Source organism: Kogia breviceps, chromosome 3 (assembly GCF_026419965.1).
Source record: "Kogia breviceps isolate mKogBre1 chromosome 3, mKogBre1 haplotype 1, whole genome shotgun sequence".
NCBI lineage: Eukaryota > Metazoa > Chordata > Mammalia > Artiodactyla > Physeteridae > Kogia > Kogia breviceps.
In genome coordinates, this window is record NC_081312.1 from 154449701 (window position 1) to 154473950 (window position 24250).

General features: G+C 47.6%; 1 protein-coding gene across 3 annotated transcripts in view; it reads right to left on the reverse strand.

The window, feature by feature from the left end:
• IL16 (interleukin 16) overlaps positions 1-23250 on the reverse strand; it is a 112982-nt gene extending 89732 nt beyond the window's left edge. For all 3 annotated transcript variants that reach the window (XM_067030036.1, XM_067030035.1, XM_059059140.2), the window contains exon 1: positions 22781-23250. In XM_067030036.1, coding sequence (XP_066886137.1) covers positions 22781-22820 — 40 coding nt within the window. In that variant the 5' untranslated portion in view covers positions 22821-23250. The remainder of the gene's footprint in view (positions 1-22780) is intronic.
• Between the last annotated feature and the right edge of the window lie 1000 nt (positions 23251-24250).

Below are 24250 nucleotides of genomic sequence, written 5' to 3' on the forward strand. Positions count from 1 at the left end.
CCGAACTTGAAAATCTACTTAACTTTTCTGTGACTCAAGTTTTGTTATCTGCAAAATGGGGATGATTGTAGGAGCTGCCTCACAGCAACTTTGTGAAAGATAATAAATTGAGATACTGGATGTAAATCCCTTAGCACAGTTTGTTGGCTAGTTATTATAGCCACCATTGTCATAATCACCATTATTATAAAAAGCTAGAAATTTTCTTCTGAATATCCCTTTGGCCACAACCCATGAATTTTGAAACATGATGCTCTACTTGTTATTTTAGAAATGGCCTGTAATTGCAGCTTTGATGTCTAATTTAAACTCAGTTTTTTAGAAGACTGCTATTGCTATTGTTAATTTCTTATGGTTAAATTTCCAAGGTTTAGCCTTGTTCTTGTAATTTTTTTACTAGAAAATTCCAATTTAATTGCATCATGGCCACAGGATGTGCCCTGGACACTTTTTATTTGTTGGAATTTATTGAGGTTTATTTTGTAAGCCAGTAAGTGATGTAACTAAATGTTTTAAATGTTCAGTGCACATTTGTAAAGAATGATTCTCCTCTGTTTGGAGTTTCAAATATGTATATACTCAAATGTGATATTAAAATATGTGTGTATATTCAATCTTATAAGTCATCAACTATTTATATTTTTGTCTAATTAATCTGAAAAAGCTTAGAGTCGTGTGCATTGAAATCTGGTACCATATTTGTAATATATTTCAAAAAATTTTTATTTTACATTATTCAATGCCTTTCTTAGGTGTATACAGTTCTCTGATTTTTGGTGGATAGCTAGTAGAAAGCAGCCGCATGGCACAGCGAGATCTGCTAGGTGGTTTGTGACCACCTAGAGGGGTGGGATAGGGAGGGTGGGAGGCAGGGAGACGCAAGAGGGAAGAGATATGGGAACATATGTATATGTATAACTGATTCACTTTGTTGTAAAGCAGAAACTAACACACCATTGTAAAGCAATTATACTCCAATAAAGATGTAAAAAAAAAACAAAAAAAATATTTTAAAAAAAGTTCTCTGATTTTCATATCTCCATTGTGTGTTTTTATCATTTTGTAAAAAGTACTTCTTGATCTATTTAACAGTTGCCTCAGTTTTTATTTTGTCTGACAGAATTACCATTACTACCCCACTTTCTTTTAATCTACATTTGCATGGTTTTTGCCCATCACTTTATTTTTAACTTCATGTGATTTAGTTTTAAACGTGTCTCTTACAAGTGGGATACAATAGGGGTGGGAGGGAGAGTTTGTTTCTTTGGGATTTTTACTTTCCCTTTTTTAAGCTGAATCTGCGAGACTTCTTTTTTTAATATATAACCTTATATCTTATACTATATTTTGTATATCTTATACACATTTAATATACAACCTTATATCATATCTTAATTGAGACGTCTTCCTTCTGATATGCTTTGTTTTGCTCTCTTTATGTAGCTTCTTACTGCCTCCTTTTCTTACTTTCCAGGCAAGTCATTCACTCCTTCTTGTCCTTAATGAATTACAGGTTTCACGTTCTATTTTTATATTATGGATGACTCCATAAAGAATTTTTGAAAGTGATGTTTGAGCATAGATATTTCCTCTTCATCCATTCCAAGAAAGACACTCTACGTGATGCCTCTCCCAACAGGTGCTGGGAATCCTCTCACTTCCTCCTGATTCCAGCCTCTCCGTTCAGAGCAAATGGTTGTTTGGGGGACGTTATATATTATCTCTTTCAAAATCATTTTTATCATTACTTCAAAATCCTGTTGAGAACCATCAATGATTGAGGTTTAACTTAGAGTTAGCCTCCTTTTGTGGCCCAAATTGCTCTTCCATCAGCAGGGTCTGCCCCGACCACCCTCTTCAGCTCTCGCTCTGCTTCTTTCCTGAACTCCGTCCACTGCACAACTAAACTCTTTAGCCTCCGGAGCAGCCCTGGCTTTCTCTAACCTGCCGGCCAAGGCGCAGACACCTCCCAATGCCTCACCTGCTCTCTATAACCCTAGGTGACACTAAATTTTCATCACTCTTCAGATCCCATTTTTAGATAACACTTCTTTGAATTAAAACCACACCCTTATCCAGACCTAGGGCTGTCCCAGGTGCCCTTCTGTGTGCAAAGTGGCAATATCATAAATTGGTAATAAATTTGTATACATCACTTAATTACAAGCTAGAAAAGAAAAAAGATCAAAACAAAAAAAAAGCAAATTTAAAACAAACAAACTGAAAATATGACCTACTTGCTAAAAGACCTGGATTGAGAAAGATGCTCAAGACATACCCCTGGATAAGTAACAAAGATCCCTTCCTAGGGAAGGAACTGCAGGGGCATTAAACTGATATCCAATGATCTCTAAGTCGAACTGAGAGGAGATTCAAAGAAAAACAAAATAACAGCTACAAATCCTCATAGAGTCTTTGGCCTAAAAGAACTGTTGGATTTTGTGGTCCAACTGCTGCCATTGAGTGTGTGTGTGTGTACGATTGTTTGGGGTTGGGGTTTTGGTAAGAGATTATGTATCATCTCTTTCTTTTTTTTTTTTTGTGGTGTGCGGACCTCTCACTGTTGTGGCCTCTCCCGTTGCGGAGCAGAGGCTCCGGACGCGCAGGCTCAGTGGCCATGGCTCACGGGCCCAGCCGCTCTGCGGCATGTGGGATCTTCCCGGACCGGGGCATGAACCCGTGTCCCCTGCATCGGCAGGCGGATTCTCAATCACTGCGCCACCAGGGAAGCCCTGTATCATCTCTTTCAATGTTATTTTCTATTTCTCTCAACACACAACACACACACACACACATACACACACACACACTTTTACTGTTTGCTTTTGACAAAGAGCTCAGTGCAGGGAAGTGTGTGCCCAGACATTACTTAGTCAAGGCCATGGGCCTCCTCTCTCTGTCCGCAGCTGCCCCAGGTGCTCGAACTACTTCAGTGTGGCTGGAATTGACTCTGAACACCCTTGGAGGATGAGAAGAAGCAAGGAGAAGAGGGAAGGCACATGAGCCCAGACTGCCTCCCACTTTTTCCAATTCTTTCCCTTGCTTAAACCCCTCTAATCGATTTAAGGACATGTGAGGATAGGAAAAAGGAAAGATCACCTCATAGCTGATTTAGGTCTGGAATCCCTGCCTTGGATGACGGGGACAAGACCATCTTGTTGAAAGACAAGATCAGGAATATTTGGGGCTGAAAATGCTCTCCTAACACAACTCTGCCGTTCCAAATCCCACCCAGTGTTCTTTCTACGGTACTGTTCTTGAAACCTTGTAAATCTTGACTTACAGTAAGAATTTACATGTTACATCATAGTATGTACCACATAAACCCATAAGATGTCTATGTATATAAATAGTTATAAATATATAAATACATACAAAGAGTCAAAACAAAAGGTTTATGAAACAACACACTTACTATGGTATAATAAGGTGAAAACATGACAAACATAATATAAAAATGATTTTTCTTAAATTGGTGCAGCCACTATGGAGAACAGTATGGAGGTTCCTCAAAAAACTAAAAATAGAGTGGGCATATGACCCAGCAATCCCGCTTCTGGACATATACCCAGACAAAAGGACAATTCGAAAAGATACATGCACCCCAATGTTCATAGCAGCACTATTTACTGTAACCAAGGCATATAGGAAACAACATAAATGTCCATCAACAGATGAATGGATAAAGAAGGTGTGCACATATATACAATGGTATATTACTCAGCCATAAAAAACAACGAAATAATGCCATTTGCAGTGACATGGATGGACTGAAGATGATCATACTAAGCAAAGTAGGTCAGAAGGAAAAATACAAAGATGATATCACTTATACGTGGAATCTAAAATACAACAAAAACGAACATATCTACGAAACAGAAACAGACTCACAGACATAGAGAACAGACTTGTGGTTGCCAAGGAGGGGGTGGGGGAAGGGATGGATTGGGAGTTTGGGATTAGCAGATGTAAACTATTACATATAGGATGGATGAACAACAAGGTCCTACTATATAGCACAGGGAACTATATCCTGTGATAAACCATAATGGAAAAGAATATGAAAAAGAATAATAACTGAGTCACACTGCTGTATAGCAGAAATTAACACAACATTATAAATCAACTAGTCTTCAATAAAAATTATTTTTAAATGATTTTGCTAAGAACCTGATGCATTTTGATAAACTCTATTCTTCTTTTACTGATAAAAAAAAAAAAGCTAGTCTCAACCCACTCCATTGATTTTCAGCCCACTAATGGGTCATGTTTGAAAACCACTACTCTAACGTTCTCTCTGATTTCCTATAGTACTTTCATTCGAGGGTATTTGCTTTGGTTCCTCACTTAGGTCCCTTCTGAGCCTCTGAATCTTTTCACATGTACGTTGATTTGGGTGCATTTGCTCGTCCTTACTCCGAGACCTGTGCTTCTCCAGATCTGAGAGGTGGAATCGACCCTGAAATTTTCTGCTCAAATCTTTCCTATGCAGATGGAAGACTAAGGAAGGGCTCAGGTTGACTGGAGCTTTCCCTTGCCAGATGAGAGCTGCTGTGAGCAGCAGGGAGGAAGCCCTAGTACCAGCCGTCCCAGGAGTGAGGAGAGCTTCTGGATCATTTGGAGAACACGTTTGCGGGAGGTGGTGGAGGGCACCTCCCGTCGACCAGGTAGGGCAGCCCTGTCCTAGCTGCTGTAGCTGTCTACCTGAGAAACATTTCTGGCCCAGATGTGCATGCCAAGTCTCAGCCAGAAGCAAGACCAGTGGAGATCCCCACTCTGGGTGGTCCTCAGCATCCGGGACACTGCACAGAGGCACTGCCAGACTTATGAGCTGCTCCCGCGAAAGGCACACCCTCTCTTCCAGCATCTCCAAGTGTGCAAGCATAACAGCTCTCGATGGGCTCTGTCCTTCCACCCAGGCATCCTGCTCCTCCACAAGCCTTCCTCAGCACCCTGCTCTGCATTCTTTCATGCGGACCCCCTTAATCCTTCTTCCATAACCTGCCTAGCTTACAGGACCAACATAGATTTGTCCTTATATAAATTGGGATCCAAGGGAAGAACTTGAAGTAAACTCCTAAATTCAGGCTGCCTTCCTAGCCGAAGTCCAAGCTCTTAGTTTGTTTATTTTGCTTTGGGGGGTACTTTTGTCCCTGCATGTAACAGTATGTTGCTATTCACACTGATTTGTGTCTTAGTATCAAAAGCATCTTATATACGAAAATGGGTTGCCAGCCCAAATGGACAATGCAAATATAAGGTGCTATTGTCAGAGTTGGCGTTGTTGTTATGTTGATACTATTCGCTCATTTTTGCAACAGCTATATTCTGAGATTCGTCGTGTGCCGGGCGATGATGATGTAAAGGATGAAGACATGGTCCTTTACGGCCAGTGAGAGAAGACAGATGTGTACACGGATAATATTCCTAGTGTGGGAAGTTTCATAATAATGGTCTGAATCAAGTGCCATCGTCTGAAGTGACTTTATGGATTATGTCACCAAGGAATCGGCCCCTGAGCTGAGGCTTGAAAGCTGAATGAGGGTTTTCCACGTGGGCAGGAAAGACAGAAGAGTGAGCCTTTCCAGCAGACAGAACAACAAGCAAAGGCACAAAGCTCTAAAAGACCCCCCTGTATTCAGATCAGAGCAGATCTCTTGGCAACACTGGAGTCTAGGTGGGAGGAGGGGGGAAAGGGTCAAATCGCCAATTCAGGTAGCTGAGCAGTCGTGCTTAAGGAATGAAGACACTATCCTGCTCGTGAGTGGCTTTCATTTCAAAGTGCACCCTCCCCACTTCACCTCCAAACCCTGGGCGTACCCCGGCTGGGGCCCAGAAAGGGGAGTGGGGAGTTTGGCAAGAGGACAGGTTTCAGACTCCTAGCCTGCCTTCAGTCTGAATAATTCTTCTCCAAACTGTTTACACATGAATTTTTACAAAAAATTTCAATTCTAAAAATGTTTCCGTGGATAAAAAGAACTAGAAAACATCCACTGCAGGTAATTATAATCCAACTCAGATTTTTTTTTTTTTTACCCTGTGGATATATGACCATCTTTGTGTTTACGAAATAGCAATATTTGTTGAGGCATGTAGCAGAGCAGTTAAAATTGCAGATTTTGGAGTCAGACAGGCTGGGGTTCAGTGCCACTTTCTAGCTGAGTGACCCTGGGTGAGTCACCTGGTCTCGCAGTTTGCGGAGATACACTACCTAACTCAGGGTTGCTGTAAGACTTAAATGAGATGATGCAGGAAAAGATTTTAGCACAGAGCCTGAGGCAGGAAGAGTGCACAGGAAATGATTGGGTATTAAGTTTGATTAATAAGCATCAGTGGAGGTGAATAAATGAATAGCCGGGGCTTCAAGGAAGGGGCTGGCACACCCTGATAGCTCATGCCCTCGTCATGCGTGGAATACAGGGGGGACCCTCAACTGTGGTCATAAATGTTGACCGCCACTTCACTGCAGGACAAAAAGGAGGACAGAGGAGAGGAAAGGAATGGAGCCCTCCTGTCCTTCCCAGCAGCCTGGAGAAAGGGAAAGAAGCCACAGGGCAGCATCCTGGGTTGCTTGGGGAACTAAGGAAGGCTGGGTGCACGGCTCCTTTGACGGGCTCTGCCTGAAACGGGAGGATTTCACGTGGCAAGAGAAGGAAGTGGTTGGGACTTCCTTGGTGGTCCAGCGGTTAAGACTCCGCACTTCCACTGCCGGGGGAGCGGGTTCCACCCCTGGTCTGGGGAGATCCCGCCTGCCGAGCTGCGTGGCCTAATTAATTAATTCAAATTTTTAAAAAAGAGAAGGAAGTGGATGCTGCCCTGTGTCCTCAAGGAGCAAGGAATCTGCTGAGTCCTCTGACAACAGAAAGCAAGCAGGTTTATCAACCAAAAGAGCGCCAACCATGGGACTGAAACCACGCGGAATTAGTCTAAAGCAAGTGGACCCTCATCTAAAGCAAGTGGAATGACTGACAATCTTCCCAAGGTCAGTGGCAGAGCTGCCCACGCGCCGTGCCCGCCTGGGAGAGGGGAAGCCTGGTGAGCAGCGGGGGAGGCCTCCCTCCTCTCCATCCTTCCTTCCGCCGCCTTCCATATGCCCAGTCCCAAGGATGAGGTCTTGGCTGTTCAGGCGGAAATCCTAGAACCGGAAGCTCCCAGGGCTACAAAGCGAGGACAAGTGATAGCCCTCTCCCCACGCCAACCTCCCAAACGGCTTCCTCCCCCCCTCCCTCTGCAACCAAAGGTGGCACCAGATTCCTACCCGCTTCCCCTCCTGCCCAACCCAGCACAGCCTCCAAACAGGAGCCCAAGTTCCAGCAACCCAGCCCCGTCCCCATGCAGGTCAGAGAAGCCAGCCTCCTGCGTCCGTTAACTGCCACCTGGTCAGAACCGCTGCCTGAGGGACCTTCTCTCACCCGGGCCCACCTACCTCTCCGCTCACAGCCCCTGGGGCTGCCCCCTCCTTGGCTTTGCTCTCCAACTGCCCGGCCGGGACCACGGAACCATTTATCCCGAGAAAGCCAGGGCCCGGGCCTGGGTCAGAGCTGGCAAAGAATGAGAAATGGATGCTCCTTTCTCACTCAGAGGCTGATCTCAAATCGGATCTCAGGAGCCGATGGCTAGGATGCTGTGAGTCAGACAATGCTCTCACAACCTGCTCTGGACAGGTGACTCAGGGCAAATGTGTCCAGCCGGCTCACTTGGAGACTCCCGACCTGAGCCATCTGACTTCTCTGTGTGAAGGGGCTGGGTCCAAAAACGCCGGGCTGCCAGCGCTGGGAAGCTCGGCTCAGAACAAAGTCCACCATCTGCTGGGCTGGCAGAGAACACCCAGGAGGCCAGTGCCGCCCAGAACTCCAGAGCCCAGCGAGGCTCCTCGTTGGGGTCCCAGTTGACCCCTGCCTTCCTTGGATAACCTGGAAGTGGCTGGGAGGGCAGGAAGGTAACAAACACTACTCAGTGCCTCCAAAGGGCCTGGCATGACGTCAGCTTACACTATCTCACTGTCGATCTTGTAAATATTACCACACTCGTTTTACAGGTGAAAAGGTCACTGCACAGAGATTCACTGAGCACCTACTATGTGCCAGACCTGGTGACCCTGGGTCATAGCCCACTACTGGTTCAGCAAAATCCAGCACCTTCCCAGAGGTCACCTAGCTAGCAAGGTATCACGTCAGGAGTGTAATAAAGATCCACCCGACTCCAAAGCCCAGGCTCTTTTCATGGCATCATGCTGCCTCTCTATGCCAGGCTGTCCTTAAAATAAGAAACTGGCTCTCAGGAGCCAGTCTGGCCCCCAAGCCAGTTGTGGGCATCAAAAGGGACGCCTCCAGGAAATCACTGGAAAAAATAAGTTCTGTAACAAGTTTGAGCCCATAGAAACTTCTGCTAGAAATGCAAATTCTCAGGCGGCACCTAGTCCTCCGGAATCAGAAACTCTGGGGGTCGGGCCTGGCACTCTGCTTCTGCAAGCCCTCCAGAATCATCTGGTGCCTGCTCAAGTTTGAGAACCGAGGACTTCACTTACATAGAGCATGTTGAGAACCACGACACAAAGGGACAAGGCACTCTGTGTGTCCTATCAGGATTCTCATTGCATGACCAGAGTGCTTTTCCCCCGCATGTCCCCTTGGAGAGCCTGATCTAAGGGTGACATTTAACCCGTCTGCCCCGTGATGACCAGCCCACACATCTCTCCTAAACGCGGTCTCTGTGAGCTGTTTGTACGCGCCGGGCTGGGACTTCTGTGCCGCCCTCTCTTCTAACAGATGGAACACTTTCCTCTGATCACCAGAAAATGTTTCAGGGCTGACCGGGGGCTTTGATGAGGGTGTAGGTGCAACTCGTAGGAAGCCCCTGGAATTCCATGCCAGGCTTTGGAGATCCAGCCGCTACTGTGGGAACAAGGCCCACGGTCACAAGGGAGGCCCTTTGGGGATAAAGCTGCCTTTGTCAGTGGGTGTGGGAGGCAGTTCCACACGGCAGGGCTGAGCCTGGGGCATGGTGGAGTAACTTCTAAAGTGCAGGAAGCCTGGGCCTGCTCTGCTCACAGCCGCAGTGTAGTCAAGGCTGGGGCCCGGGGATCAACTGCCCAGGCTGTTTCACTGTCAGAAAGGCGGGGGGGCGATCTGGGAGCCCAGGTGTGAGGAGGCCAGCCTTGCCCTTCCCAGATCCCACAGCCTCCCTGCTACACCTTGTCACCTGTACCTGAATCCACTCCCCGCCTCTCCATTTTTTTTTTAACATCTTTATTGGAGTAGAATTGCTTTACACTGGTGTGTTAGTTTCTGCTGTATAACAAAGTGAATCAGTTATACAAATACATATGTCTCCATATTTCTTCCCTCTTGCATCTCCCTCCCTCCCACCCTCCGTATCCCAAACCTCTAGGTGGTCACAAAGCACCGAGCTGATCTCCCTGTGCTATGCGGCTGCTTCCCACTAGCTATCTATTTTACATTTGGTAGTGTATATATGTCCATGCCACTCTCTCACTTCGTCCCAGCTTACCCTTCCCCCTCCCCATATCCTCAGGTCCATTCTCTAGTAGGTCAGTTGTCTTTATTCCTGTCTAACCCCTAGGTTCTTCATGACCTTTTTTTTTTTAGATTCCATATATATGTGTTAGCATACGGTATTTGTTTTTCTCTTTCTGATTGACTTCACTCTGTATGACAGACTCTAGGTCCATCCACCTCACTACAAATAACTCAGTTTTGTTTCTTTTTATGGCTGAGTAATATTCCAGTGTATATATGTACCACATATACAATGGAATAGTACTCTCCATTTTTTTTAAGTCTTTATTGAATTTGTTACAATATTGCTTCTGTTTTATGTTTTGTTTTTTTGGCCCTGAAGCATGTGGGATATCAGCTCCCTGACCAGGGATCGAACCCACACCCCCTGCGTTGGAAGGTGAAGTCTCAACCACTGGACCACCGGGAAGTCCCCTGCCTCTCCATTTTCAGATGATACATGCTTGCTCACTCTCCAAAGGTGAATTCATTCCTACCCAGACCTTTACCGACACAGGGTGGTTTCCCACGTGGTGGAGATTGTATCATATCAGTGCCCTCCAGGACCTCTTCCAGAAGAAGGAGTCTTCTCTCTGGGCCCTGACAGTCTTCATAGGCGAGCTCTTTTCGTGCCTGAAGAAAGGGGGGAAGATGCAGCTGGGAGAGCCCCACCTGGGTGAGTAATGGGGCCCGCCAGAGCTACATGCCAAGCTCGGCCAAGGTCTTCCTATGGGATCTGGTCATGTCTCAGCTTTGGTTTACTCATCTGACAAATGGAATTTAAAACTCCCACCACGGGACTTTCCTGGTGGCATAGTGGTTAAGGATCCTCCTGCCAATGCAGGGGACACAGGCTCCATCCCTGGTCCGGGAAGATCCCGCATGCCGCGGAGCAACTATGCCCGTGAGACACAACTACTGAGCCTGCGCTCTAGAGACCGCATGCCGCAGCTACTGAAGCCCGCGCACCTAGAGCCCGTGCTCCGCAACAAGAGAAGCCACTGCAATGAGAAGCCTGCACACCGCAACGAAGAGTAGCCCCGGCTCGCCACAACTAGAGAAAGCCCGCGTGCAGCAACAAAGACCCAATGCAGCCAAAAAAATAAAATGTAAAAAATAAAAAACTCCCACCGCAGGGTGTTAGAGGGAAGGAGACAACAGGAGAGGGAGGCCCTGAGAACAGCTCTGCAAATTCTTGCTGTTAGAAGTAACCATGTGCTTTTGTTTTGTTTTTGGAATACAAGACACCAAGGAGATTGAGAGTTTGGGCAAACGTCTCCCTCACCTTGGCACTTTCATGCATCTGTCACAGCTCAATGTGTGCTTTAAATGAATTAAAACATCACTCTCTGATACTTATTCTTGTATCTACTTCTTTAGGAAAATGGTTCAAGTTTCCATCAACATAATTTCGATTATCCATGGATTTCTTCATTAATGTTGTTTTCAACACAGATATTGTAAAAATGTAATAAAGTATCTAAAAATGTTTCATAAATTATCAAACAGTAAAAACATAAAAAAGAAATAACCATGTGCTCTTTGCAGCATTATCTGTTTTGCCTTTGCATGAAAATCAATCAAAATTCACCTCCATGTGATCTCCCCACGTACTCACACACGTGTGCACACACACACGCACACGCATCTCCATTCTCAATTATATAAAGAAGGGCTATCACATGCAGATAACTTTTTGTGTACTAGACATTCTGATGAGTGCTTTATTTGGTTTTATCCTCTCACCAACTCCATGAAGTAGGTACTATTTTTATACCCATTTTAGAGGTGAAGCAACTAGGACAAGCTGCTTGCCTTTCTGGGACACACAGCTGCTGGTGTGAGAGCAGCCTCACAGCCCCTGGACGTAGCCACAGGCCAAGCTGCCTGCGAGGTCTGGGAGGAAGTGGACATTCCAGGGGAAAGGCCACTCACTGTGTTGGTCCTTCCAGCTCATGGAGCCCAGAAATCTTTTTACCAAGGGATTCTGAGGCTTGCTAAAGTTTCATAACCAATGACCTAAACTAGAATACATAGAGCGTGTTGGAAATCATGGCATAAAGTGACAAGACACTTCTGCATGTCCCATCAGGATTGGATTAGTGCCATGTGATCAGGAGACATTTCCTGCATCGTGTCCCCCTGGTGAGCCAGCATATTATGGGATTATACCAAGAGTTCTATTTATATGGTGATGTTTTCATTTTTTTTTAAGTATGTCTATACTTTCTTCTGATACATTTCCCCCCACCTTTTTTTTTCAAGTACAAAAGTAATACATGTTTGCTGTAGCAAGTCAGAATAGTCAGAAGACAAAAGGAAAAGTGCTTTCTTTTTAAAACACCACAACGGGGTCATCTATTCTGATCAAATAGCAGCAATCTAAAGAGGGCAGGGATCGGAGTCAGAGCAGGGTTGAGACCCCAGCTCCTGCACAAGCCAGCTCTGCCAACTGAGGCAGGTCCCTTTACCTTTCTGAGCCTCATTTTCCTCATCCATAAAATGGGAACAATAATCCAACAAACTGACCGGCCTGCTCCGAGTTCTGAGCAGGAGTATCTAGCATTCTTTGAAAATCCTCAGGTTTTCCTTATGCTGTGAACTTCAAGTCATGAGAACTGTACTGTCATGATGCAGAATACAATTGAACAGTTCCGACTAGAAATGGAACACCATAATGTAATGATAATATATCCTCGACCTATTTAGCACTTTCAGCTTACATCACACAAGGTTGAGGGCAGGACTCTACCGTTTCATCATCCACCCTGGTTTATGGATGCAGACACTGAGGCCCAGGGAAGTTGCGTGGCCACGGCCAAGGTCAGGCAGTCAGGAACTGCTGGTCTCCTGACCGTTCCTCCAGAGCTCTTCCTTTCTTCCCGCCACCCTACACTACATGCAGATTCAAACCGAAGGTTCTGCTTTATATGACAAGTCTAGTTGACTTCCTTATAGACCAGGTTGCTCTTCCTCTGGCCTCCCTGTCTCTCACTGCGTCCATTCTGGGCTTGTATCCTTTCAAAGTAATATTTCATCACTAATACACTCTACGATTCTAACAAGCCACTTCAGCCAGTCCCATTGGCGTGTACGAGCAGCCCATGTGCTAACAACTCCCAAATTCCCATCCCAGCCTTGGACTTTCCTCTGGGTTCTAAACTCTTTTTTTCCTACCATCTGCTTAACATGTCCTCTGACAGTTTAACAGGTATTTCAGAATTTATGCCATCAAACAGTACTCTTGATTTCCCCCAGTAAAATCTATTCCTCCCAGGCTTCCATATTTTGGTAGCTGTTATCATCACCCACTCATTTGCACAAGCAAAACAAACAAAAACAAACAAAACAAAACCATATCAAGGAGTTAGGAACACGGGCTCTGAAGCCAGCATTCCTGGATTCATGTCTCGCGTCTGTCCCTGGTCAGGTGTGTAATTATGGGAAAGAAGGGGCACCTCCCTGTGAACTGGTTTACCCCGTCCATTGGATGGTTATTGCGCTAGCACCTCCCTCACAGGGTTGCTGTAAGACTAAATGTGGTAATGACTGTAAAGCTCTCAGGAAAGTGCCGCCAGGATAAGCCCTCCGATCTGGATTCCTCCTTCTCTCTGATTCTCTCGTGATTCTCCCCTTCTCTCTCCTCCTTCTCTCTTCTCACATCACATCCAATTTATCAGCAATTCCCATTGGCCCTACCAGAAAATATCCCCGATTCATCGTCTTCTCTTCATCTTCACTGCCACCGTCCTGATGTGACCACCTTTCCCTCTTGCCCGATTACCACACTTACCTTTCTCACTGGGCCTCCATAATCCATTTCCACACAATAACCAGGTAGGTTTTTTGAAAATATAAAATGGATCGTGGCACTCACCTACATAATACCCTCCTAGGACTTTGCACTGCTTTTTGAAACAATTTCTTTTGATTTAAAAAAATAGGATTTTTTTTTTTAGAGCAGTGTTAAGTTTACAGAAAAATTGCACAGAAAGTACAGAGTGTTCCTGTATGCTCTACTCGTGGTCTCTCCTGTTATTAACATCCTGCATTAATGTGGCACATTCTTACAATTGATAAATCAATACTGAGACATTGTGATTAACTAAATTCCACAGGTTACATCAGGGTTCGCTCTCTGGGTTGTATATTCTATCTATGGGCTTTGACAAATGCATAACATCATGTATCTACCATTATGGTGTCATGCAGAGCAATGTGCCATTGCCCTTAAAAGCCCCGGGGCCCACCCATTACTCCTCCCCAAGGCTTTGCATTGCTTTTTCAAAATAAAGTCCAAATTCGTTACCGCATCCGGAAAGACTTACATTATCTTGCCTCTTTTAGTCTTCCTTTTCCTGAACAAGCCAAGCCCATGTCACTCTAAGGCTTTTGTCCAAGCAGTTTCCTCTTCCAGGAATGTCCCACTTCCAGATCTTCCTATGGCTGTCTCCTTCCGGCCTTGATATCCTAAACGTGGCCTTTCCTCTCCACCCAGTCTACACTAGGCCCCAGCTACTCCCCATCACGTCTCCTTTTCTTCATAGAATTCGTCTCCATCTGAAGGTGTCTTGTAGTCTATTCGGTCTCTAGTCTGTACCTCTGTGCCCCATCTACAGTCAAGCACCCCAAACAGGAATTCACCAGCTTTATTCACGGCAGGGTCTCCAGCCCTAGGACATGCCTGGTCCAGAAGGGCTCAGTAAACACTTACTGAATGAATCAACCCCAAACCGAATGAATAAATAAATGACTAATGCCACGTAATGAGCTTCTACACTCATTTGTATTTTAGCGTTTACAGAGAGCTCTGGCAGACATTTTCTTCATCTAATTTACATGATGAGGCCCAGATTTAGATGGAACTTAAAAAACGTATTCACACCCTCTCTCCTAGTTTCTCAAGGTCACTGATGGGGACAGAGTGAGAGTGTTCTTTGCAAGGGAAAAGAGTTTTTTTGTTTTGTCTTGTTTTTGTGCTAGGCGGGCCTCTCACTGCTGTGGCCTCTCCCGTTGCGGAGCACAGGCTCCGGACGCACAGGCTCAGCGGCCATGGCTCACGGGCTTAGTTGCTCCGCGGAATGTGGGATCTTCCCGGACCGGGGCACGAACCCGTGTCCCCTGCATCGGCAGGCGGACTCTCAACCACTGCGCCACCAGGGAAGCCCAAGAGTTTGTTTCTGAGAGCACCAATAGTCCTTTGGATTGGACAAGCAGAGTCACTTGGTTGAATTCATAGCTGTGGGATGAAGAAAAACACTTGGAGATACAGAACCTTAACTGATGAATAATAGTAACAACTTCCCTGGCAGTCCACTGGTGAGACTCTGAGCTTCCACTGCAGGGGGCACAGGTTCGAACCCTGGCCGGGGAACTAAACTGCCTCATGCCGTGTGGTGCGGACAAAAATAGTAATAATAATAATAGCAGTAACAACCGTCATTTGTGCAGCACTTGCTGTGAGCCAGACACTGCACTAAGTACTGACAACACAGCATCTGTCTCCCAACTCTAATCGTAGGGTTGGTGCCTTTCCTTATCCCTATTTTCCAGAAGAGGAAGGGAGAAAGAGGAAGCACAGGCCCTTAAAACGGCTTTCCCGGGCTTCCCTGGTGGCGCAGTGGTTGAGAATCCGCCTGCCGATGCAGGGGATACGGGTTCGTGCCCCGGTCCGGGAAGATCCCACATGCCACGGAGCGGCTGGGCCCGTGAGCCATGGCCACTGAGCCTGCGTGTCCCGAGCCTGCGCTCCGCAATGGGAGAGGCCACAACAGTGAGAGGCCCGTATACCGAAAAAAAAAAAAGAAAAAACGGCTTTCCCAAGGCACGGAGCCAGCCTTTGAACCCAAGGTTATCTGACAACAAAGTCCAGTCAACCATGGCCCTTGGAATAAACGTTGAATAAATAAACCGTGCCAAGTTGAGCAATCTGTAGATCCCTACCCATCCCCGGCAGTGCAGTCACATGGGTGGGGGGGTTGAGAAAAGGTTAAACACCAAACCAGGAGGGAAGGATTGGTGTCTGGGTGGTGCTTTTTCAAGGCCAAGATCGGGATGGTTTGCGCAGGCCACAAGAAAAGACCAGGTATTGGGCTTCCCTGGTGGCGCAGTGGTTGAGAATCCGCCTGCCGATGCAGGAGACACGGGTTCGTGCCCTGGTCCGGGAGGATCCCGCATGCCGCGGAGCGGCTGAGCCCGTGAGCCATGGCCGCTGAGCCTGCGCGTCCGGAGCCTGTGCTCCGCAGCGGGAGAGGCCACAACAGTGAGAGGCCCGCATACCGCAAAAAAAAAAAAAAAAAAAAAAAAAAAAAAAAAAAAAAAAGACCAGGTATTAATGAATGACACACCCAGGGCGAGGAGAGGGCGCTGGGGATAGTTTCCACTCGGTAAGTTTTTGGCAGGAGCCGTGTGTTCGGTCCAAGGGTGTAGAGACAGTCAAGTGCCCCGTATTTTCTGGTTCTTACGGGATGCCGAGCTCCCCAAGCCGGGGTGGGGGGGCGCCCTTCCCCCCCCCCCGCCCCAGCAGAGCGTGTTCACGCGGGACAAGGGGCGGGCCGAGGTGGGGCAAGGCTGCCAGTCCCCCTCCTGCAGTTATCTGAGGAACGCCGCTTCCTGCCTTGCATCGGAAAGCAGCATTTTTAAATCTGAAGAAATCCCTGCTTTCTTTTCTTCCTTTGTTATTGTCGTGACATGACTGACTCAATAAGTAAAAATTTGCAGTCCCTGCCCGAGGTCGCAGACTCGTCTCCCTTGGCTTGAAGTTCCTCCAGACTCTTCGTGCCTTCTCCCACCTCCGCGCCCCGGCGGCACACTGCGCTTTCTAACTCCCAGAGCCCCTGCTTCCCGGCCAGCTCTCCCGTGTTTTTCAAGGTTTGGCTCAAAGTCATCTCCTCCAGGAAGTCTTCCCTGACACCTCCCTCCCAACTCACTGATGGAATTAGGAGCTGCCCTTCTTTTGCGGGGAGGGGGGGGGGTGCGGTGGAGAGGAGAATGCAATTTCTTTTTTTTAAAATTAATTTTATTGGAGTTTAGCTGCTTCACAGTGTTGTGTTAGTTTCTGCTGTACAGCAAAGTGAATCAGCCATACATATACATATCCCCTCTTTTTTGATTTCCTTCCCATTTAGGTCACCACGGTGCATTGAGTAGAGTTCCCGGTGCTATGCAGTAGGTCCTCATTAGTTATTTATTTTATACATGGTATCAAGAGAGTATATGTGTCGATCCCAATCTCCCAATTCCTCCCACACCCCATGTTTCCTCCTTGGTATCCATATGTTTATTCTCTACGTCTCTATTTCTGCTTTGCAAATAAGATCATCTGTACCATTTTTCTAGATTCCACATATATGCGTTAATATTTTCTCTTTCTGACTTACTTCACTCTGTATGACACTCTCTAGGTCCATTTACATCTCTACCAATGACCCAATTTCGTTCTTTTTTATGGCTGAGTAATATTCCATTGTATATATGTACCACATATAGCCAGGACATGGAAGCAACCTAAATGTCCATCAACAGATGAATGGATAAAGGAGCTGGCCTTCTGTACACTCAAAGCTCTCTCATCTGGGTCTGACCTGGTAACTGTGAGATCCTTGATGCCAGGGACTGTGTCTCCTCTCTCTCTCTCTCTCTCTCTCTCTCCCTACACAGTTCCTGGCACAAAGTGGATGTTAAATACCTGTTAGAGGAAGAGATGAGAAGAAGAAAAGAAACAGGGCAAAAAGGCAGGAGGAAGGAGGGAGACAGGGATCTCTGTGGTCAGATGCATAGCTGCAGATATAATATAGATGTAGAGACAGACGGATATAACTGACTGCATGCCCAGGTATGCATATGCGCACCACCGCAGGGTATGTGCAGGAAGAGCACTGGTCCAGGAGTCCAGAGGCCTGAGCTCTTACCACAAGGCTGCTGCTGACTGGCTGTGTGACCTGGGATAAGCCACGCCCCCTTCTGAGCTGCAGATGTCTCCTTTGTAACATGTGCAATTATAAGACTTAAATAAGAATGCTGTCACTGCCTGACGTGTGGTGGCGTTTCCACAAGTATCAGCGCCGCCTTCCTTCAACAGCAAGCACTCCGCCCGCGATGCCCCAGACACCATCCACAGTGGGAAGGACAGAATGCAGGGTGCAGGAGCCAGAAGTCCTTTGTCTGGACCCTCTCCATGTCCATCTCCTTCCATCACAGCTGTTCAGACACTCGAATGGTATCCGCCCTACACTGCGTGGTACCCATTTTGGTTGCTTCTGTGTCCATTTTCCCAGTGACAGATGCACGTACTGGCTCCAATTCCTGGACCTGTCTGGACTGCATCAGGAAATATAAGGCAGCCCCAGTGAAAACAGCTTGGTCCCTATCACCCTGACCCCGTGGGGACCCCCCGTGAGGCCCTAGGACACACGAGTATATACAGAGCCTTGGCATGGTTCTCCCCACCACCCAAGGGTCCATTTCCCACGAAAGGGCACCTGCTCCATCTCCTCCATCCTGGCCTGTGCCTAAACCCCCTGACAGACCCCGGAGCCCCAACCTAAGCCCATGCCCAGTCTGCACCACTAACTATATCTGCTTCCTCTCAGCCCCCCCAAACCTTCTGCTTGGTGTTGTTCCCTTCTCCCAAAACCCCAGCCCAAATCTGCATTTTGAACCCATTGTGAGGCCTCCCCAGCAGACTTGGGGGCCTTTACCACCAAGGGGTCTGCCCTCAGGGCCAAGACAGGACAAAGCAGGTTCTGTACTTTATTAAACCAGGCCCTTAAATCTAGTGACATGCTATATATTATTAGGAAAAACTGAAAGCAACTGAGAAGGGGCATGGAAGAGCTTTCTGGGGTGAGAATAATGTTCCCACCATGCTAAGAGTTTGTCTTACACAGGTGTCTCTCTTTGTCAAAATTAATCGGATGGTACACATAAGATATGTACATTTCACTGTGTGTAAATTTTACCTAAAAGAAGAGTCGTGGTCAAATCCTGAACTTGATTTAATTACATACATGCTGAACTGTTTAGAAGTGAAGTGCAGTGGTGCCTGAAACTTATTTGGAAATGTATTCAGAAAATAAGATGGATGCATGGGTGGATGGATAGAGGGGTGGATGGTCATGTGAGAAGGCAAATGAAGTGTTACTTGTAGAAGCTAGAGAGTGGGTATGTGCTCGTTGACTACAGTTCTTTCCACCTTTCTGTATGTCTGAACGTTTTTAATAATAAGATTTTGGAAAAAATACAACTGAAAGCAAGCTAAAGAGTCAATAATGTGGGGGCCGTAATGGTGATGGTTCTGAAGACTTTGCAGGAACTGAGAACCCCGAGTGGAAACGTCAGCCCGGGAATCAGTCTGTATGTACCTCAGGATCACTATTGTTATTTTTCAGCCACATGCTAAGAACTCAAGCTTTAGAATGAAACAAACCTGCCCTGGGTTCAAATCTCAGTCCTGCCACTCACCGTTTGGATAAGCTTCCCGGGCCTCATTTTTGCTTACCTGTACGATAAAGACAAGGCATTGGCCTCATAGGGTTGTGGGGGGAAGATGCAGTGAGTCAGTGCCCATCAGGGTCCTAAATCAGCGCCTGGTGCTGAAAGCTCCCAGGTGGAGGGAGGGGCCAGAGAGATTTCCAGGAGGCACCCTCGGGGGTTGGCCACCAGATGTGGGAAACAGAGAGAACCGGCTGACACACGGAGAGAGGGCTGTTGAGACCTGGCCTCACCAGCAAAATCTCTTTTCCCCTGAGCTAACAAGTCACCAGGATGATTTTTTTTAAAGATCCTGCAAGGAAAACAGACTGGATGGAAGGATGCTTACAAAGCTCCCAGTGACAAAGTTAAGCTCGTAAGATTTGAGACAGTTCTCTTTTCTCATCCTTATTCTTCGGCGTGCTGTTCTCGTTACCTAGAGCTTGCTTCCCTACCTCTGCACCTGACCTCACTCCCACATACCTGCACACAGCTCAAAGGGCACCTCCTCAGGGAGGGCCGCCCTGACCACTAGGCTAGGCCGGTTCCCTGGTTAGAGCCTCTCATTGCAACAAACCCTCTTTGGTCTGTCATACAGAGTGAAGTCAGTCAGAAAGAGAAAAACAAATATTGTAAATTAACGCATATGTGTGTGGAATCTAGAAAAAATGGTACAGATGAACTTATTTGCAAAGCAGAAATAGAGACACAGACGTAGAGAACAAACGTATGGACGCCAAGGGGGGAAAGTGGGGGTGGGATGGATTGGGAGATTGGGACTGACATACATACACTACTATGTATAAAATAGATAACTAATGAGAACCTGCTGTATAGCACAGGGATCTCTACTCAGTGCTCTGTGGTGACCTAAATGGGAAGGAAATCCACAAAAGAGGGGATATATGTATATGTGTGGCTGATTCGCTTTGCTGTACAGCAGAAACTAACACAACATTGTAAAGCAACTATACTCCAAAAAAAAAAAAAAAAAAAAACTAACCCTCTTGTCATTATATTGATGTTTGTATGATTGTTTATCTCAAGTCTCCCATCAGATCATCAGAGCCCAGCACGATGCCTGAAGCACAGACTACTCTAAATAAATAATCTGTTGAGAATGAATTCCAAGTGTTATAGTGACTTCACTCTTTGTAGATTGAAAAATAAATAGAAAATTTGTGGTGGGGTGGGAAAGGCAACAAAATAAAGCCAGCTACATCCATGCCTGTCCCAGGCAACATTATATATACCTCTTTACCATTAAAGATGGATGGCAGCGTCCGATGTGGTTTTACTTTGTTTCGGGGAGAGGAGAGCAGGGGTGAGGCGGGAGAAAGCATACAGCAGAATTCTCCTCAAACCCCACCCCTGCCCTCCAGCCCTACACAGACCGTCCCTCTGCATCTCACAGGCCCGGCCCCTCCCTGCTGACAGCTGGCCATGGGGACTCACAAGACCCCCCAGGTATCTTTTTTTTTTTTTTTTTTTTTGCGTTACACGGGCCTCTCACTGTTGTGGCCTCTCCCGTTGCGGAGCACAGGCTCCGGACGCGCAGGCTCAGCGGCCATGGCTCATGGACCCAGCCACTCCGCGGCATGTGGGATCTTCCCGGACCGGGGCACGAACCCGTGTCCCCTGCATCGGCAGGCGGATTCTCAATCACTGCGCCACCAGGGAAGCCCCCCCCGACCCCGGTATCTTGATTCCAATTTCTGCCAGAAGGAACGGAGGCACCTGTGGAGGAGATCACGTGACCCGACTGTTGCTGGGGCTACAACCAACCACCCTGTCACATGCTCAGAATCTGCACGTGGGGAAAGGCAGCGCTGGAAGGGTTCTTAGAGACCGTCTCTCCTTAACACCTTCTATCCACCTTACAGACAGTGACAGTGAGTCCTGGATACAGGAAGGGGCTTATCCAAGGTCAGAATACTGTGTGAGAATGTAACTGAACAGGTGTCCGTGCAGTGAACCCCCAACCTTCCAGCTGCTGAACTCAGAGGAAAGAAGGGACTTGATCACCGTCGAGGAGTGATGCTGTGGGTTGTTGCCCCAGGACTGAGTCCTCATTCCCACAGCTGGCACACAGGTTGCCTGGGACAGCTCAGAGAGGAACCTCTCTCCAGGACTTACCCTCAGCTGAAGGCAGCGGCCTCCCCCCACGGCAGCCTGCATGCAGTGATGGGTCATTGCAAGGGTACCAAGCCCCATGGGATCGGCTGGATTGGCTGAGGCTTGTGTTGGAGCAGGATCACAGCCCAGCTCCTCCCTTTGTCCAGTTCTGCTTCCCTCACCCCTCCCAGGTGCCCAGGGACACTCTCCAGTGAACTTCCTACACACACCAGGGAAACCCAACTAAAGATGGTGATGCACCCAGGGACAGGAAGTGGCAGGACCCCATGGAAACAAAAATGAATAAAATGGGTTCAGCAAACATCAAGCACCTACTAAATACCAGGTCAAGTCCAGTCCTCAAAGATTCCCCAGTGTAAGAAAATGCATCCTGTACTTTATCTCTGAAGCTTGGCCCACCTTCTGCAAGAGAGGGAGGCCATGGCCACTTGGGACCCTCGAGAACTCCTTCTTTCATCCCCAAGGCCTGGGTGCTCTGTGAGGGTTCCTGTGTCACAACAGGGGAACAGGGGAGCAGCTGCTTTGGGGGTTGAAACGTTCTCTGTATCGTACAGTTGCCGCTCGGGCCATTTCACCAGCTTCATCTCATTTACTGCTTCTATAGTCCTGTGTGGTAGGAATTTATGACCCCTGTTTTGCAGAGGAGGAAACTGAGCCATAGCGAGGTTAAATACCTTTCCTCACACCAACTAGCCTGTTCATCTCAGAGCCAAGATTCCGTCCCCGGTAGCCAGACCCCACAGCCCGGGTTCTTGGCCCCTGTGCTCCACTGCCTTTCTTCCGAATTCAGAGAATTCTTTCATAGAACCTCACCAAATGGGTGCCAGGGTTCTAGCCATCTCTATCATATCTTCCTGGAGCAGAAAACGTCAGAATGTGCCTTTGACTTGCTTTGCTCTCCTTTTTAAAGCAAACCACGTGTTTCTTCTCTTATGCCAAAGTTACGACAGAGCTGAAGTTTTGCCAAGTGTTGACTTTAAAAGCTGGGCTGAGGGGTTAAAAGCCTTTTCCCTGATGCCTGTTTGTTTATGCTTCTGGAGCAAAAGAAGGAGGTTGTCATAAGAAACGATCTGATCCACGGGACTGTACCTGCAGCAAGGCGGGGAGTCCGGCCAGGGTACCTGGCGCCCCTCCCAGGGCTCAGATCCATGAGGCTCAGGGGGCCCCCAGCTCCAGAGACCTGCTCCCCGGTCTCCCCCACGTGCTGAGCAGCTCTCCCTTCTGTTTTGCCTCCTGCTAGAAGTGGAGCCCAGCCATGGGGACCCTGACAGCTTTGGGCATTTAGATATTGATATCCCTACCCCTGAGCGCTGCCAGGACCATTCACAGAGGAAGAATAGGCAGATAGAACGCAGCTGCCCTGGCCAGGGCTCACCCTCATCCCCCTTGGGGGGGTCCTGTGATACACCCACCTCTCACCCCTCCGCCAAGCAGCCTGGTGAGCGTTCAGCCAGCCCCTGTGAGGACAACGCAGACAGACTGGGAGGGTCTGTGTCCCGCGGCACCACACACGTGCACACACACCACACCACACGGCATAACCAAAATTAGGCTTCCCTAGGTTTCCACCCCTCGGAGAGCGTGTCCAAAAAAAAAAATGTCAAACCCTCCATCCGCACCTCCCCGTGAAGCCCCTGAGAAGCAGCCTCACTCACCATTCTCCCTTCCAGGGAAGAGTCTCTTCTGCAAACTCATGACGGGGGCTCCAGGGATGAGAGAGAGCGCCGTGACCGGTCCCTTCTGAGTATAATTGATTCACTTTGTTATAAGGCAGAAACTAACACACGACTGTAAAGCAATTATACTCCAATAAAGATGTTAAAAAAGAAAAAAGAAAGAAAGAAGAAGTCGCGGGCGATCAACAGCAGCTTCTAGGGCTGGGAGTATTTGAATGGGAGTTAAAATTACAAAGTAACTCCTCGTTAGAACTGTTTTTCCTCGGCAGGGAGGGAGGGAAAAAAATCCCTTTCCCTCTGCCAGCAAATCTTGAACATCTCAAAACGGTCGCTTCCAACTCCTGCCCTCCTTGCGAAGCAAATGTGTAGAAGGCGATGTTATTTCACTGAATCAAGCCCTCAGATCCTAAGCCTTTTCCGGTACCACAAACAGAAATATAAAACCTCAAACTTTCCCTTGGCCTCGGAGCCTGTCGTGAGCGGGCAGAACACAACGCTTTCAGAGATCGAACGCATGGGAAATGTGCTAAAGTTGTTAGATCATCCCAAGCCCTCCACGCGGCTTTCCCCCTCCCCACCCTACATCCTTTTTTCTTTTTAATGGGTTCTGGTGTGTTTATGTAATTGCGAAGGACAAACACAACACCTCCAGTCCTTTTGCCCAAAGTCGAAGTGATTCATTTTCTCCTTTACACACGCCGCACACAAACACAGTGCCTGTTCAATCCAAGTGAAAACGCCTTTCATAAAATCTGCAAAGGGCTGGGGCAGAGAGAGGCATGGTGAATGCAGCCTGTGTCCTGAGAAGGGCAGTTGGGCTTGGGGGAAGGTGGAGGCTGACTCTAATCAAGACAAACAGAAGACGCTCTGACTCCTGCCCATGTCAGGACAAGGAGGGATGAAAGAAAAGTGGGCTCAAGCCCTGGGTAAGTGGGCTGTAAAACGTTTGCAGCCTGCTCTACCCAACTTCCCCTTGCTAGCCTTCCCATACCAGGGGGATTTATTTTTAGACTTGGACAAGATGTACTATTATTTTACATGACCAGTTTGATTGCTGGGTTAAATAAATCCTTGTGAGAGCAGGCTGAAGGGAAAGGCTGCTCTGTTTGATAGAGAGGGGAAAAGTCACCAGGGAGGCAAGCGTGACAGAGCCTGGTCCAGTTCCTGGGTTACCTGTCCCCTGCCAAGTGGCCCATGTCTTCCAGGGATGGGCCCCTGCCGTGGCTGCCTCTGGCCCCCCGACCAATGTCACTCTCACCATTCATAGTCTCGAATCACCGTCGCTTGATCAAAGCACCTCCAGGTCACTGTGACCACTCTACCCCTCCCCCACCTCCTCACCCCTCACATCCCTTAAATAATCATTTCTCAGGGCAGTGCTGCAGGGTGCCAGAGAAACCTCTGCTATCAGCACCTGGAGTCAGAACAGCTCCCCGAGAGTCATCCTTA